This window comes from Corvus brachyrhynchos, unplaced genomic scaffold, assembly GCF_000691975.1.
Source record: "Corvus brachyrhynchos isolate BGI_N302 unplaced genomic scaffold, ASM69197v1 scaffold114, whole genome shotgun sequence".
NCBI lineage: Eukaryota > Metazoa > Chordata > Aves > Passeriformes > Corvidae > Corvus > Corvus brachyrhynchos.
The window spans coordinates 1176364-1194124 of NW_008238337.1; the positions used below are offsets into that span (position 1 = coordinate 1176364).

Consider the following 17761-nt stretch of genomic DNA (forward strand, 5'->3'; position numbering starts at 1 on the left):
GGGAAAGAGCATGTGGGAAAGAGGCAGTTGGGCACTGTCTGCCTGAAAATAACCCAGCATTTGTCTCACAGAACAAGGACAGACCCAGCAAGTCCTGCCTGCTGACAGGGCTGCAGTCAGGGGAGACAAAGCCCTCACAGGAGAGCTCCAGGAGCTGGGCTGTGCTTCCAGCTGGGGATAACCCATCACCCTGAGGAGCAGTGACACCCCCAGCAGCAGATTTGCAATAGAAGATGGAGATGTGGGAGATGTGAACGGCACATGCCAGCTGCAAACACCACAGCGAGGGCGCGGAGCTGTGCATCACGAGCTCCAGAGCATCCCAGGCAGAGCAGTCACAGAGCTGCACTGCACTGCAGGCACTTGTGATGCTGATTTGTGAGGCTGGGAACACAACGGGTGTGGATTCAAGTTATTAATCTGCTAAGATTACAGCTGATTAATGGAAGAACATTGTTAGGCAGCAGACTCTGTTTATCCACATAATCCTATGATTAACAGTAAATTATACATTGTGCTTTCTGCCAACGGGGTCCTCTGACACTCCACATCCACAGGCAGTGTGTACAAGAAGGGAAAGAAGCTGACATTCTGCTTTTCAAATTCTCAGCACACCCTGCAGAAGAACAGCAGTGTTCCTGCAGACCAAGGAGTTCGGATGATTGAGGACCCCCCGAGGCAGAGTCACCCTCTGGCAGGAGTGGGGAAGAGCAAATTTTGTTGGTTGATTTTGGGCTGCTCTTTCACTTGTCTCCAATACTATCAGCCCATCACATCTTAATCCTGCTCTGCTTCATTTATCACTTTATAATATGAGGGTTTTACTTCATGAGTGATATCAACTGCAGAAGAAACGGGGTAATGCTATTCAGGAGTGAAACCAAAAGGGGACAACCTGCTCACTTAACAGCACCCCTCAGCATCCAAACATGGATCCACATGGAATCCAGGCTACTCTGAGGTCCACGCTGCCAAGGAAAATGTTATCTAAGGAACAAATTAACTGTGGAGAAAAATTAGGCCGTTCAAAATCTACATAAGAAACAGACTTACTGAGTAAAAGTTGCCATTTCTGCAGTCTGCTTCTGACGAGGACAGGAGAACAAAGGAACTCAAAGTTTCTTTTGGATGCTAATTCCATTCGACAGCACTGTGAGGTATCTCCTCTGTTAAATCTTTGTTAAATGGCCAACAATACACACGGCACAGAAATTAAGGACAGTACCTGCCCTGAAGAACAAACAGCGCGCAAGTCAAACACAGCCCAAACATCTCCCGTGGAAAGACCCAAAGGTGGAGGCTGGCACTGTTCTGTCCCTGGCATGCACAACATCTGTTTGAAGACCCTGATCAACATGATGTCTGTGGGTCTCCAGGAGTCTTCAAAAGGATGGAGGGAGGAAATGTAGAGCCAGGGACACAGGAAAGGGATTCAGACTCATCTTCCTCACTTCCCAGAAAAGTGGCTCTGACAGCCCATCAGAGCTCAGGCTGGGCTGGGGCCCCTCACCAACTCCTCCTGGGGCTGGACCATTACAGCCCATCAGAGCTCAGGCTGGGCCCCTCACCAACTCCTCCTGGGGCTGGACCACTGCCAGGAAAACAGTGGCAGCTTCCTGGGGCCAGAAGGAGAGAAAGCAAAGCAGGGATGGGAATCTTCTGGGCCCAGCACAATCTTCCCTGTAGCTTTTGTGAACAGTGTAATTTACGATGAAGATCTAAGTGTCTCTTCAAAATGGGAACTCGGTGTTCTGCAAAAATGCAATGCCCTTTTAATCAATGATCTTGTCTCTGTTTAGTCTCCATATTAAGATAAATCTTAATTACTGGCCCCCTACATTAGCAACAAACCGTTCCATTTTCTTCCCTGCTTGTACAGTTTTCAACTACCCTGCTAGTGGAATTTTTGAGTCCTGATAAATTACACTCTGCAGACAGAAAAGGGGGGATGTAGAATATATTAACAGACAGGGATGCAGAGAAATATCTTTGGATCCTTGGATGACTAATCCCCACTTTCCTTGCAGTGAATCCATCCTGTTAGCATTCAGACGTGCAAAAGGGAGCATCGCCAATGATTATTTTGATTTAGCAGAGGCAGACTGTGTTGCTAAATGTAATTCTATCATCTGCCAAAAGTGAGCATCCCTTCCAAAGTAAGAGGAGACTGGAGCACCTAATTGCTTTGTTCTGTTTGCAGTTAGCGACGTGAAACGCTGGCATTGCTCAGCTCTGTGCAGGCACGAAGGCCACACCGAGCCAAGGTCAGGCACAGAGCTCTGGACTCCACCCACATTATTACAACAGGAATTCAGCAATTTTCAATTAAAAAAGTAAAATCTTACCAGCATGAGCTTCCATTTGTAAAGGCCATAAGGGATGTTCTGGCCAGCAGGGAAACGAGCAGTGGGCACGCCCTGGGCTGTGATCAGGGCGGACATTCCAAAAGGGACAGGGACGAAGTCTGCTGTAAGCTGAGGGCTGCTGAATGCCCCTTCTGCAGAGCTTATGGGACAGACTTCTACTGGCAGACAGGGCAGCTCTCTGCTGAGGGGGATAACCAGCCCTTCTCTTCACGTTCAGCTTTGAAACCAGTGGAATGAAGAACCCTTAACATCCAGCAGCTCCAGAGAGGCAGAACCACAGAACCACGACGCCTCTGAAGCTCCTGTCACTTCTTCCACTTCTGAACAACTGAGAATCAAATTCCCATTTCTTTTAACAAATTGGTTTCAGAAGTAAATATTTACTTCACAGTATTTGTTATACTAACTTTATCATATGCAGTTCATAAAAGCAATTCAAAACTTAATTTTGGAGCCGTATGAGTTTGCCACAGGCACTGAGACTAACCAGGAAATCTTCTTTCCTCTCCCTTGTGACATAAGGATCTAAGCACTTGCATTAATATTTCCACCAGGAACGTTCCACTGCCTGAATATTAATGCTAGGTGTATTTATTATTTCTCTAAAAGCAACCCCATCCTGGCTCCACGTGCTGGCTGTCAGTGCTGAGCAGAGACTGTGCTGAGACTTTCTACACCAAAGGGGGTAAAAAGAGCAACCAGATCAACCGATCCTCAGCACATCTTGGTGAGTAAGTGATTCTTCTGGCTTTCTGAACAGATCTAGGGATGAGAAAAATCATTCCCACACCATCTGACACTGTTTGGTTTTGGTTTTCTTGCTGAATAAAGCACTTTCCTTCCATTTTATTTTCTAAATATATTTGGGGAAATACACAGCCCCGAGTTATACCACAACAAAACTAAGAAATTGATTACTTTTATTTATGAAGTACAGACCTCCAAGCAGCACTGTAGCTAAGTGGGTCTTGATTTCATCCCTTATGGCTTTTAATTTTTTTTTTTTTTAATATATAAAACCTCTGTTTTATCTTAAAACCTGCATGAAGGTGATGGGAAAAGCGAATCAATAAGGACATGGAATAAAATCAACGTTTTCATGTTTGATTGCATCTTCCTTCAGCATCTTTAAAGCTGTACATGAGTGCAGTTTGTCCTTTGTGAGTGTCTCTCATGAGTAGTGTGTCTCACCAGTGCTGGGCCTCTGGCTGGGGCTCTCTGCCTTTCAGGAGCTGTGGCACCAAATTCAATCAGGAACAGCTCACTAAAACCCCAAATATGACACTAAAGCTGTCTCTGCTTTCTCATGACTGGAACAGCCACGCCAGGATTCAGTGGCCAATCTGCATTTGCAAAGAAAGATGGTATTTCCTGCAGTGTGGAGGAAGAGTCTGCAACTGAAAATGACTTCAAAGGAAACAATTCTGGAACCTATTAAAACCTAGAAAAAATCTTAAGGACAACTGCAGGAGATGGGAACCAGAACCCCACATTTCATCTTTCTATAACCACTTAAAATACAGAATAAGGACATAAAAGTGACTGGAGGAGATGAGAAGCAGAAGCCTACATTTTATTTCTCCAAGCTTATACATAAAAAACAAACAAACAAAACAAAAACCCTGGATTTTTTAAAAGATGCTGATTTGTAACACATGAAACTACCTGCTCCTCTTCATGACATTTCATTCCTTACTTTCAATATTTTGCTTAAATTGACTTAGAAATGAAAGCACTTACATAGGAAACACATTCTCTAGAGAGGAAAAGTTGGAGTTATGGCTTGAGATGTGAGCGATTACCTGAGATATTCCAACTCCAGCACCGTAACTGGTTCCTTTTAGCATAGAAAATGGAAACGGATGAAAATCTGTGCAGTGACAGGTTAAAAGCCCTTATTCTGAGTCCAACACACTTGAGAACCACTGCTGCTGCTGCTGCTGCTTCAGAGCACTGCTGCTTATGGATGTGAGTGCACTTGCAGGTGCTTATGAATACACTTACATGTGATAAATACAAGCAATAAACTGTCCTAAGTTCTCCTGAAAACTTCTGGTTTTATGCATTTATGCAGTGCATAAATTATACACGTTTCATCTCCGGTAGACATTCGAGAGCATCTGCAATATGTAGTCATACATATAACTTCTTATCTAATAAGCACCCTTAGAAGAGTGCTTGGAAAATAAAGAGTGGAGAGAAACATATTAAGAGCATTAACTGAGTGAATGCAGCCGCTCCCAACATTCCCAGGAAAAGATAAATACTTGTTAGGGATACCAAAAGCGAGGCCAATAAAACAGCCTCAGAAACTCAGCACATCGCAGCCTCTGTCATCACAAGAACAGCTTTTCATTTGCTCAGACATCTCAGGAATAATGGTCTGAGGGAGCCCTGGGCTGTGCTGAGCACCTCTCATGTTTTCTGCACTGCTGAACGGTCCCATTAAGGTTCTCCCAGATGGGAATGGGAATATTGGTGCAGCCTGGATGGGAGAGAAAGGCAATGGGCACCCGTGATTTGATGACGGCCAGTCCAGGGGTGCTTAAACCATGGATGGAACTGTGTAGTATTTCCTTGATGACACAATTCCATGGCTTACAGTTCTGTTTTCTTGTATAAAGACATGAAATCTGTCAATTTAAGGGCATTTTATCCAGATCTGTCAGTCATTTACTTTCCTTAGGAAGCCGAGGAAGTGACTTGGGACCGGCCCCCTGGTGAAGCTGGGTTTGCTCCCCCATCAGGCAGAGCCAGCCCAGCCCTGGTGATGCCTCCAGCCTGTGACCACTGTGGGAATACAGCTGGTTGTGAAAAGGCAATTTTCATCAGCAATTTGAAATTCTTCCCATGTTCATTCCAGTTAAACCTGTGGCCCCGTTCTACAGTTGGCTTTATAGCTATAATAATAATAATAATAATAATAATAATAATAATAATGCTGTAATGGCTGTCACCAACAGGCAGCTGCAGACTGAACACACAGAAGAGCATCAGGGCACACGACCACAGGCTGCGTGTCTGTAGAGATGGGAGGAATTCTTATGGAAACAAGACTGGGAGGCATTCTGCAGGAAGAGAAGCCACAGACTTGATCACAGGCAGACAGAGGCAGGGCTTTTCATTTTATCTATGACACATTTCCATCCCACATCTTTCTTACTGTAAATATTTTGCAAACATAATTTTTCAAAGCCTGACCCCACTGAATTCAACATCTGTTTTCAGTAAAGCCAAGGTCCATCCCACCAGGCACTATGGAGTAAACCCCAAAGAGTCCTCACTAATGTGCTTTCCTGTAGTCAGACCCAAGCACTTCTTCTGTGACCCTCCACTGAGAGATTAAACTGTACACTCAAAATATCCACACAGAAAGAGACAAAAAAAAAAAAAAAAAAAAAGAAGGTGTTTTTGGGGTCATGCTTTACAGCAGATCCTACCCTCAATTTGCAGTCTGGGAGAAGACTGAAGTGTCTAAGAACAGAGAGTCATGCCGTGCTCTCAGGCACCACCCCTGGCTCCAGATGCTCTTCCAGGTCTCCTGGAGGTCCTGTGTCAGCCCTGGCAGTCCTGGAGAGATGGCTCAGGCTCTGACACCTTTCATGGGTTAGACCCTACGTGTAGGCACCTGGATCCTCTCCTTGCTTCTCCCACATTAACCTGTGCCAGCTCAGTTTCCAATCTGCCTTTCTGTGCTTCATCTCCCCGAGTGCAGAGGGGCTCTGTCCTCACTCCCTTTATTGATCACCAAATTTGAAATTCTTTTCAGTCAATGAAAATCTGGTGCCTACTAGAACCCACTCCTGGGTGGAGCCCCCAGATTTCAGTGCACAGGGACCAAGTTTTGTACAGTGCTGCAAACCACCCTGACGGTGAATAAACGACTCCGTTTGGAGAGTCAAGGCGGAATCTTTCCCAGCCTGGCTGTTCCAAGGAAAGGGCACTGTCCTGCTCGGACTGAGGGGTGGTCTGAACTCTGTGACCGAGGTGAAGTAATTTTAAATGCTTTATGGACTGCAAGGATTAAGTCCAAGGACAATTTCTTGTTTTAAGTAACTGGGGTCCTGCATGATACATGGATGATTTTTATGGCCGCTGTGGAGGTTGTGAACTTGTTTTATTTGTGTAGATTAATATGCCATGGATTATTAATGAGCTGCTTTCTCCTTCTAATAGACAGTGTTCATGTCCTAGAAGTTCCTAAAGTTCCTCAGTTCCTGGCCATGCACTTGGCTGAAGTTTGTGGATGTCAGAGCCCTATTTAAACCACAGTGGAAGTGAAGCAGGCAGCTTCTGCTTCAGTATTTCAATTTAATTTAGTCTGGTTTGAAATCAGCAAGAGATATTTTCTACTTGCTCCTTTCTTATTTTGGCTGTACAGCTTTAATTTTCGATAAGCAATATCTGTAACAAAGACACCACGAATTCTTATGCAACCACCATGAAAAAGTGGTCATAAAAATGCAGGAAATAGTCATTATTATTTCCTATCCTTGTACCTAGATTATTTTTCCTTTTCAAACAGTTTATTGATTTCACTGACTTCACAGCAGCTCCACCCAAGCAAAGCACACAGAGGGCAGGAACAAGATTATTGCATTAATGAGAGCAGATACTGTACAGACATCAGAAACCCACTGCCGTTAAAAAGATGAGAGACTGACACAGGAAAATTGAATTATTGATCAGACACGTCTGATAGACTGGTGGGCCTTATGATATAGAAACTGAACCTGGCATATATCTAGAAGGAGGAAAATTGAATATATATGGTATGTATAATCACAGATGCAATTACTTCCCCCTTACTCCAGCAGAAACATGTTTTACCTTCAGGGGTTGCTTGTCCAGATCCTGCTGGAGGCTCTTGGCTAGAGAAGCATCCTTGAAAGAGGTTGCTCTGATTACTGTCTAAGTCAGGATATGACAGACAAAGGGATCAAATCCATTTGTTTAAAGCACTGTTTTCTTTGTTAGTATAACCTGGAGCAACCCCAGTGACCATTAACTTTATCTGAGCATCTCACAGCAACTTCCAGCGCTGAAAGAGGCTTGAATAAAGATCTGTGTGCTTGAGAGCTTGGCTTTTTCTTCCATCTGTTGGATGGCCTAATAAAAGACATCACCTCTAGCCACAAACCTTGCTTCACTCATGGAATTACTCCTATTTTTACTCTTCAGGGCTACAACTGCCCTGCCAGTACTGACGTAGGGGAGACCAGCATCCATGTTTAAGCAGGGAATTTTCCTTCATAAAGAATCAGCAGTACAGAACTCCTGTCAGCCAAACCCTTGCATTGTAACACAGGAGATACATGTCCATTTTAAAGATGAGTCAACTTGCTGTGGGCCTGAGCCAAGGATCCAGGAGAGGCAGAAACTAACTGCAGACAGACATGTGGCTCCCATCCCACCAGACAATTCCTATTTTTGCAGATCAGAGCCTCCCAGTGCTTAATGAGTAGCCCGTAATTTGGATGAGGTAAGAGCAGTGAGGAGGAATTACTGAGTCTCGAATGACTTATTTATTACCACACCAAGCTCACTCCTGAAGCTTCCAGGCATCCTTAAAACATATGCCTCAGGATACCTGTGCCAGCTGGCAGCTCCTCTCTCAGTCCTGCTTTTCAGTGCTTCCAATTGACATTTTGTCCCAGCTCCAGCAGCCAAACCAGAGGCTCCTCTGCTGGCTCCATCAAGCAGCAAGCTGTGTAAAAACTTCCCAGCCTTGGCACACGGGCATGCAGGAGCCTGGACAAAATGATTCCCGAGGACGCCCAGGTCTGAGACTGATCGCTTTGGTTTCTGCTGCTGACATAATCTGTGCAGCAGGACGCCTCCTGCCTTCTGTTAGCTCCCCAAAATGAGAGCTCAAGAGCACAGAGAGGTTATAGCAAGCCTTCTGGACCTCAGCCAGCTGTGCACTGTTTCAGAACACAAAAGGAAGAGAATTCACCTTTAAATCACACAAGGTGGTTTTTGCCCGCATCCTTTTTCCCCAGGCTACATCCCAGTAAAGTCTGGTTTATGCAAATGAAAATAAAAGTGTTATGCCGAGGTAAAAAATGTCCACATTAAAGAAAGAAAAGAGATGAAGTGCTTCTCCCTGGCATGGCACACCGAGACTAGAGCTCAGTAATGAACCTCAAGGTCTGAACTGCAAGCAGCGGTTTGGGGGTAGAAGGTGTAAATAAATGTGCAATTCTGCAGAGCCATCCTGTATGTGAGCACATTATGTGCTGCAGTAACACTCTGGCGTGTCTCTCAATACCAAATTTACAGGCTAATGTTTCCCTCTATCATTTTCTCAAACTTCCCAGTGAACTTGAATTATTTTTACACTTATTTAGTTTAAGCCAAATACTCATTTCACAGCCTCCAAAGGACACAGAGCTCTGCTCCTACAGGGCCTTGGGAAGCAGAGCACAACACAGTCACTCCTCTGGTACTGACACTCAGCATTCAACAGTCACCTACTGTAATTAATAAAACTGCACTGTTGCTATTTTTCACTAATAGAGGATTTCCAAAAGCAAATTGCAGCCATAAATTACATCATTACAGCCTGTATTATTGTTCTGTGAGGTAACAAATCTTGTAGAAAGACAATCAGCCCTGCTAGAGGAAAAAAAAAATACCGAGGACAAATCAGATGATTGGGACCTGATTAAAATTAATGTCAGTGGCACTTTTTTTCCATTTGCCTGCTGAAATTCCCTCTCTCACCAGCGTGGTGGTCGTGCCGTGGTGCTGGTGCATGAGTTGTTTCTGAGGGGAAAACCCATCTCGACCAGTTCAGTGTCTGTGTGGATTCCCTTTGCCAGGCCCTGCAGTTTAACTGGGCTCTAGAGACACCCCACAGCAATGGGGCACAGAGTGCAAGGGCTGGGCTGTTCACTTGCTCAGCACATGGCACCACAAGGACAGCTGGGGCATTGCAGGAGGGCCCCTGCACACAGCCTGTCCAGCTCAGAAAAGTTGGTTTTTTGTTGGTCCAAGCTTTGGTGAGGTTCTGGTACCCTTTCGGTCCTGGGATTATGAATAGATGAGATCCCCTCCCCACTGCTGCTCCTCGTGTCCTCCAGCAGCTGCTGCAAGGGCGAAGAGAGAGCCAGCAGCACAATGCCAGCTCTGTCCTCTGCACTGAGCTGAGCCCTGTCCTGCCTTCTGCAGTTATCTCCCTCAAGCAGAACTACTGAGTTTAAAGTACAGATTCCTAATGAATTCCATGACAAACATCCTCAGTGATGAGCATCTGTCTGGATAATGAACTGTAAACGGAGAGCAGGGCAGGGCAAACATGCATCCACAGCAAATCGAAGGTGAAAAGTTCCTGGGTTTTTAAGGTTTGGGGTAGCTCATTAAAACACTGAGGCTTATAAAAGTCATGGTGATTTTTAACCCCATGCTCCCTCATTATATCCCATTAGAGTAAAGCATTTTCTCGTTGTCTCCATCGTTTCACTGCCCAGGCTGTAACACCTCAGGACCTCCTTAATTAGAGTCCAGCCTAAACAATTCACGACTCTGCTAAGCAAATGTTTCACCTGGCTGTGAAGAGTGAGGCATCCCCCAGAAACATCAGAACTCTCCTTACAGATCAAAATCATCATTAGAAGATGCCAATTAAGAGAAATCCCTCCTGTTTTTCTGTATGGGTTACAGCTATCCCACCTAATGCTCAGGCTGGCTGAGAACCAGCTCTGTCTGCAAACACACCTGGTCTGCTCTGGCAGCCCCTGCTCAGCTGTCACCTCCTCAAAGTGACAGCACGAGGAGGTGGAGCCCACTTACTCTCCAGGGAAAACCACAAATGTTTGTTGCCTGGAATTAGTTTGGACAGTGGATGTGTATTTATGATTTAAGTCTAGGCAATCATTTGTCAGCTAAAGCTAATGAGAAAACTCCAGTTTAGGGAGAACCAGTACATTAATTCCAGAGGAGAAGGCCCAGTCTAGCGATGGAGACTGCTGAGTGCAATTCCCTTTCCAGCTGCAGCAGCAGCTCCCAGACAAAGCCGTGCCATGTTCTTCCATCTCCCTTTTCCCCTCTGCAGCCCTTGGCAGGAGCAGCTCCGTGCTGCAGGAGGCAGAGCCAGGCGAGCACCTGCCTGCAGGGCTGGCCATGGCAGAGCTCTGCTCACAGCCTGAGCTGCTCAACGCACCCTCCAGTCCTGCAAATCAGGAACTTCTCTGCCTTTAAATTCCAGTTCTCTCTCAGCTGCAAACTTCTGCACAACATCAGCCTCTGAAGTTGGTCTGCTCCTTCTGGGAAGTGCCCCTCTGCCCTCCTCCATCTGGCGTGGCTGTGAGGGCAGCAGGGGAGGGCACACAGGCTGAACACAGTCCTGAGCAGTTTGAGCACTGAAATACCCAGCCCTGGAATGTCCTTCTCAGGCACCATCATGTGGGACCAGAGCTCCCTCCCTCTCTGCTGGCTCTGCTCACATGTGCAGCAGCTGTGAAATTGCCTTTGTGGTTATGTTAAACAATCAGAATTTTAATCAGCTGTCACTTCAAATATTAACTGTTATTTCAGATGTCTTCTTCTGATGGAGCAGTATCACAAACCTGAACCAACACTCAGAGCAGTCCCCAAAACACACCACAAGAACCACACCATCTCCAGACTCCACACGTTACACAACGCTGGGCCATGGACTGACACAAGTGGGATCCTGTGTCCCTCTGTCAGCTGTGCTGTCCCTCCCTTCCCATTCAGGGAGCTCAGTTTCAGTGAGCCCTGACCAACATCCTGACTTTGATCAGCTTGGCTCACACACAGGATTTTCTACAGGTTTCTGACACTCCTCTTCCAGCACACCAAGCAGCAATAATTTACTTGCTGGCTCTCTCACTGCACACCCTTGTTGTTCTGCAATTTTTTGTTTGGTTAGCAGGGTTTGCCTCCTTTCAAGACTAAGAAGCATCTATTAAGCCTTGTATGAATATTTCTCAGAGATCTTTAAAAATATGGAAGCTAGCTGGCCCCACCTCTCCTCAGCATCTTAAAAATCCCGAAGTAATCCATTCCACAGCATTGTCAGATAGGGGGGATGCTGGAAGAGGAAATTATGCACACTCTTGTGCTGCACAGAAAATGACATACAGCTTGATGCAATGGAAATATGAATTCCAGCCAGCTGAGATAGCTTTATTGATCCATTCTCATTTCCTGCAAAAGGCAGGACTGAATGTGACTGTAGTAAAGAAGAGGACAACAGAAACTAGAGGCAAACCGCAAGGATTGTAGAAATGATGTCTGGGACTTCAAAAAGCAGTGTTAAATTGAGTCATTTTGGATTCTTTATGTTGTCTGCATCTTCTGACCAATTTGAGATCAATGAGCAACGGTTCATCCGTTTTTTGCTTTTGTTTCCTGATGGGCAGACAATAAAAAACGCCAATTCTTCCCAGATAAGATTAATCAATAAGCACTGCAAGTGCCAGCTGAGCTCACTGTGGGACACGGCCGATTTACCAGCAGGCACGGGGCTCCTGAGTTCAGCTCATACCAAGAGAGAGCAGGGGCACAGTCAGTGCAATTCTGTCCCCATAAATCTGAAGGAAGCAATGCTATCTCCTCAGAGCAGCACTGCAGCCTGCAGTGGTGGGAACGGGAGGCACAGAAGGCATCTCTGTGTCTCCCCCTTCACCCAAGCGATTGTGGCTCTGCTCTTTCACCAACACCCCCTCTGAACTCCCGACACTCCTGACTTCACGGTGTTAGTCAGGGCTGCAGAGCTGCTGTAAGCTGTCCCAGTTGGTGTATTAATAGTGATAGCTCAGTTTCACATAAAATAAACGTCCTACAACTCGCAGTGTCTATTTCATGCGATCCATAACTGAATTATCTGAGACAATACCTGGCAGCTGAAAAGTCTGACACGTGGATGATGTGTTTGTTCATTTGGATGATGTGTTTGTTCATTTGTTTGTTTGTGATAAGCAAATCTGGAAATGGATTTTTCCTTCTGGAAAGCTCCTCAGTGCCTGTTGCATCCACTTCTATCAAGACTGAAAGATGAACCAGAGTGAGAATTCTGCACTTGTGTGACCTTGAACTAGATAGAGCTTTATGGTGTGAACTCACAGACTGTGCAGGCATGAAAACTCTATTTATTCGGGTCCATATTTTAAAATGGTATTGCAGGGACTTCATTACAGTGAAATACCTTAAAAAATCCTTACCTTAGGGAAGAGCAGACATAAATGTGTACATAAAGCAACAGTGCTTTGGGAGCTAAGTTTTTGATCATCTCTGTTTTAATGGAAAGCCAGTTAACAAGCACACATAAAAACTGTCAGAAAGTGGTTTTGGCTGAGTCACAGCTCCACAGCAGGTCCATCCCCTGCTTCTGCAGCAGGAACATCAACACACTGAGTTCAGAACGTAAAGAAACACGCAAAACAAGCACTTCCTAATGAACAACTTAGCACTGAGCAAAAAGCACGAGGAACTGCACTGCCTAATGAGCAGCTGAGAGTCTCAGCTACACACTGATGCTGCCATGGCCAGGCTACTCTGCATAAAAACTTCAAACTTGGATTCAGCAGCAGCTCACAGGATGCTGTTTCACAGGGGAAAGATGCTTCAGTTTGTAGCAGTGGGTGCATCAGTTCCCGCCAGTAGAAAGGCAGGACATGCAGAGACAGCTTATTATAGGTTTGATGAGACCCACTGGTACAGCTGAGGAGAACAGACAAATTTCTGGGCACGTGAAACAGCAGCAAGAACCTTTCAGAAATGCCTGAGCCTGTTCCAGCCATGCTTTGCTTGTAAGCAGTCACCAGTGGATCACAGAGGCTGAGGAGTGAAACCCGAAAGACCCACTGAAAATGAGTGTTATTTTCAAGAGGAAATATGCATGGATGAGCAAGTTGCATGGCTTCCCATGGTGACAAGTGGCCTTTGAAGTAAATTTAGAGTAGAACTCTCAGAATAGACTCCTGACATCGAGTTTATGCTTCAGCATTTTAATATCTGTATTTAATGCAAGTCACACTTAGAGATCAACCTAAGAGGGAGTGCACCCTGCTGGTGAAGGACTCCTGCTCCAGTTCCAGATACAGGGACCCAGATGCTCTTGCATAAATATTAAAGCATTGATTTCCCATCCTCCCCCCATGAAGGAGCTCTCCTTTAATATTAGCACTGAATGATGCATTTACACACAGGTTTTCCACCTTGTTCTATCCCAAAACAAAATTTAGTAGTGTTTAAAATACGCATTATCCATTTAAAGCACGAAAAGAAATCTCTGCCTGAGCTTCCTAAAACGTGGCCTCACACTGAACACAGACACACAGAGCTCTCCAGTGGGATTCCTGTGTGTGCACACACTACAGATGTGCATTTGGGATATTTTAATAGAGCCAAGAGGCAGAATCTACAGAGTTGGCTACATTTGCTCCTGGCAGGATGGAAATCTTAGAAAACTTTGTGGAAAGTAAGTGAAGCAACCTTGTACACCTTAATTGGCTAATTCTGAGGTTACCTGTGATTAATTGAGGAGGTTTTCAAAAGCAGCTTAGCAGGTAATTATTTAAGGTCCTATGAAAGCACTTTCCTAATTGATCCTGCAACAAGTAACATGAAATTTAGAAAAGCCAGAATAGGGCACCATTCAGCCAGTAGGTTTTTCCTGTCCACAGACAGTGGGATATATTTTCTGGTTTGCCTTAAGAAATTATTTTATTTTCTTATTTAACTCTCCTAGTGGATGAATTTTACAAGCCCCAGTTTCTGTAGCTATGCTATCTCACAGCAGCTGGGATTTAAGTGAGTCAAGAGATCTGAAGGAGGGAGTGTGTGCCTGCAAGAGCATCTGTTTGTTCCCATCTCTATCAGAAGGTCTAATAAATGACATTAGCTCTTCACAAGTCTTGCCTCAGTAATTACTGCTGTTCAATGATGGAAATACAACAATGTAAATTTAATCTCACACTTGGAGGGAGCCTCGTAGGCCTTCACACAGCCTGCATGAAAAGTACATCGAGTGGATGGCTTCACCAAGTGCCACACTCAGGAATTTGGAAAGGAGAGTGCATGTCTGACTAGGATCTAGTTTGATACACTGTACTTAACTAAAATTCTGTTATGTGAGAGTTAGAAAGCAACAAGCCAGTTAAAATTACATCTTTCTAACTTTTCTGTCTCATTTTTCCTCTCCAATTACCTTGAAGGGTGACACGTCCTCCAAAATTACTCAGACTGATTAACTTCTGAGCTTGGGAGAAAAACACACTTCCCTCAAATTGATGTGTCATTTTTTTCTGGCAAAAAATTATTACAGTTACTGTCAGCCCAGTCTCTTGCTCCTATTATTTCCCTGTAGCAGCATCCCTGTGTTGTTGTTCCTTACCTGCACACACTATTTAGGCACATGGAATATGGATTCTGCTAAAACTCTCTTTTTTGACTACATGATGAATTCCCATTGATTTTCCAGCAGCTTTACCCTACCACTTGCTCCACTGATCCAGGTCCTACAAGGCTCTTTTAAAATTTCAGGTTCAGTTCTTGCTGACAATGTCAATTCTTTAATCTCTTTCAAAATACCATAGCAACAGTTGCACTAATCTTTTGAAGACCACTCGGTTTTCATCTTACTATTCTTTCTGCAACGTAATCAGGCACAGGGCAATAAAAGATACATGATCCTTCTTGCTTCATAAGTTTGGAATGGCTCAAGTGAGACAAGCTGTAGTCCATGGGTCAGAGACAGCCTTTATGCTATACCCAAACCAGGCAGAAGTTTGCTGCTTCCGTCCTCCCAAGGCTTTCCAGGGCCCCCCTCAGACCCATGCAGAGACCTGAGCAGCTCCTCCATCCTGGGACACTGCAGGGTCTTTGGGCAGCTCCTTTTTGTGGTCACTTTCAGAAGTGTGCAAGGACTGCTCTGACTTCGGATGTTAGCAGTTCTACCCGGGAACACTCCACGCTTGAATCAACAAAATCTACCTTCCCCTCCAGAGGATTATAAGCCCCACTTGCTGCTAAACACTGAGATCTAATTTCTGTACACAAGCGTGTGCTGCTGCTCCTCTGGCAGCGAGGATAAAGACTCAGATCTGGCTTCTCAGCAGATACAGTTATCACCCTGTCTGTGCTCAGTGTGACTCTTGTTTCTGAGCAGGAGAGCCGCCAGGTAATCAGCTCAGCTGGAGATCAGTGCCTGCATGAAGAAAGCGCCCTGGCTGGACACACAGTGTTAGCTGCAGGAAACTGAGGATTCCCTTTCTCTACCAATATCCTGCTAGTAAAGCCAAGTGCACTCTGGTGTTCTATCCAACTGGATTCTGGTAACACAGGGTATTTTGGCTCTGGCTAAGTGTTATCACAAGGTACAGCAATGAGATAAACACAAGAAAGCTTTGTGAGGAGAAAGGTTTAATGATTTCATTGTTTGAACCCTCTGTTTGAACCCACAGTGCCTACTGGCAATCTCTTGGGAATAAAGGATCTCTCCTTACATGATATATACAACACTAAATTCATCCATTTAGACCTCCAGTTCTCACAGGAACCCTTACAGGCAGATGAATTTTAATGCAGAATAGACACAAGTCTGCAAGAACCCTGTATGCAAGTGCAAAGGCATTACACCCTGACAGGACAGATTAAAATCTTGATTCCCTCAGATATGGAATACAGAGAAGAAGCTGATGAATTCTTTCATGAAATGAGCAAGAAGACACAAAGTCTGCCAGCAGACACATGTCCATTGTTTGGTAGTGGAAGGCATTTATCTCAAAATAAAATCTGACCACAAAATTCTTCTTCACGCACATTCTCCAGTCCTTAGAGGACAGATGCTCTAATAAATATTCTCTGTTCAACTTGACAGGTAATGAGGACAATTATTTCCCTCTCAGATCTGGAATGCAGTACAGGCTTTCTGCTGACTTAACAGACTGTGGATCAGGAAATTGCTGGCCATGACCTCATTTGATAGGAGCAGCAGTTTTACTCTTCAAAGGGGGAGAATATATTGAAGCCTGGGACTTCCAGGAAATAATACTCATCTAATTATCTGCTGAACACTGTTCAAATAAAAGACTGCCAGAATTTTGCCACCAAGATTATACATAGGAGAGGCAAAATTCACAAGAAGCACAGAGGTATGTGTAACTGTACTTCCAAATCCTGACCAACAGAAAATAAAATGCCTGCCTAATAACAGCACACCTGAGATGCTGGAGAACCCAGTGAAATTCCTTGTTTTCCTAAAATGCTGAGCAGAGAAAGTGGATTTTAACCTAAAGCATTCATCCCCATGAAAGTCTGCACTTCATGATTCTGAAATATATTATTGAGGCTATTATTGTTTTCTATTTTTGACTTGAAACCAAAAGTTCTTACACTATTAGGGCATCAGGCAGAAGAATTGGTATCAGCCTCAGCCTACTAAGGACCAAGCAACTTGGGAGTTTAGCAGAAGGTCCTTGAGGCCCTCTGAAGTTGCTCTGCAGCTTTCGAGTCCGAGGCATTCAGAAGCGGGAAGGAAGATCTACCTGGCTTTGTGAGAAAGCAGACTGGCATGCCAGAAACTCAGGGACTAAACCTGAGGGAGAGGGCTGAAGGGGCAGCACCCCTTTGCTCTGTGGCTGCCGTGTAAGAACTGCAGCTGTGACGTGCACAGAGCACGGAGCGAGGGATGCTCCCAGAGGAGCTGAGGATGCTGAGGCTGAGGCTGGCACAGGTTTCCTCGGCCCACAAGGGTGGAGCAAAGCTAGAAGGGGCTCTTACCATGGCCAGGGGCACGATTCCCACCAGGTCCTTCTGGCAGATGAAGATCTCGGACAGGGCGATGTCGCTGGAGCCCCGGCGGGGGTACTCCACCTGCCAGGTGATGGGCTGCGTCCCCGACAGGCTGCTGAAACTGGCGATCTCAAAGCCCAGCTGCACGACCTCGTGGAACAGACTGGTGCTTCTGGGGAGAGGGAAACAGGCAAAGGAGAGCCATTACTTTCTCTGAAGAAGGCAAATGAAGGGAATCAGTCACCGGGAAGTGCAGGTATCACACTTTCAGGAGGACTTTTCCCAATCCACAGCTACTTCAGAGCACACGAACAGACCCAGCCAGGAGCTGAGCCCACAGCTACTCCCTGCTGGAGCAGCGATGAGGAGATCATGTATCTTTTATTGCCCTGTGCCTGATTACATTACAAAAAAAGTAGTAAGATGCAAAGCAAGTGGTCTTCAGAAGATTAGTGCAACTGTTGCTATGGTATTTTGAAAGAGATTAAAGATAAAGGGGTCAGCTGCTCTTACTATGGGCACTGTGAAGGGATGGAATCCAGGTTACCGCAGCTGATGAAGGCAAAATACACTTCATCACATGTTTTGTATGATTTCACAAATATGTTTCGTATTATGAGTTGGATTTGAAC

The 17761-nt window shown here is 45.1% G+C and overlaps 1 protein-coding gene across 1 annotated transcript in view; it reads right to left on the bottom strand.

Annotated features, from left to right (window-relative positions):
• TMEM132C (transmembrane protein 132C) overlaps positions 1–17761 on the bottom strand; it is a 136390-nt gene that overhangs the window by 34171 nt on the left and 84458 nt on the right. Inside the window, exon 3 of the mRNA XM_017734755.1 lies at positions 17118–17301. Within this exon, the coding sequence (XP_017590244.1) occupies positions 17118–17301 (184 nt within the window). The remainder of the gene's footprint in view (positions 1–17117; positions 17302–17761) is intronic.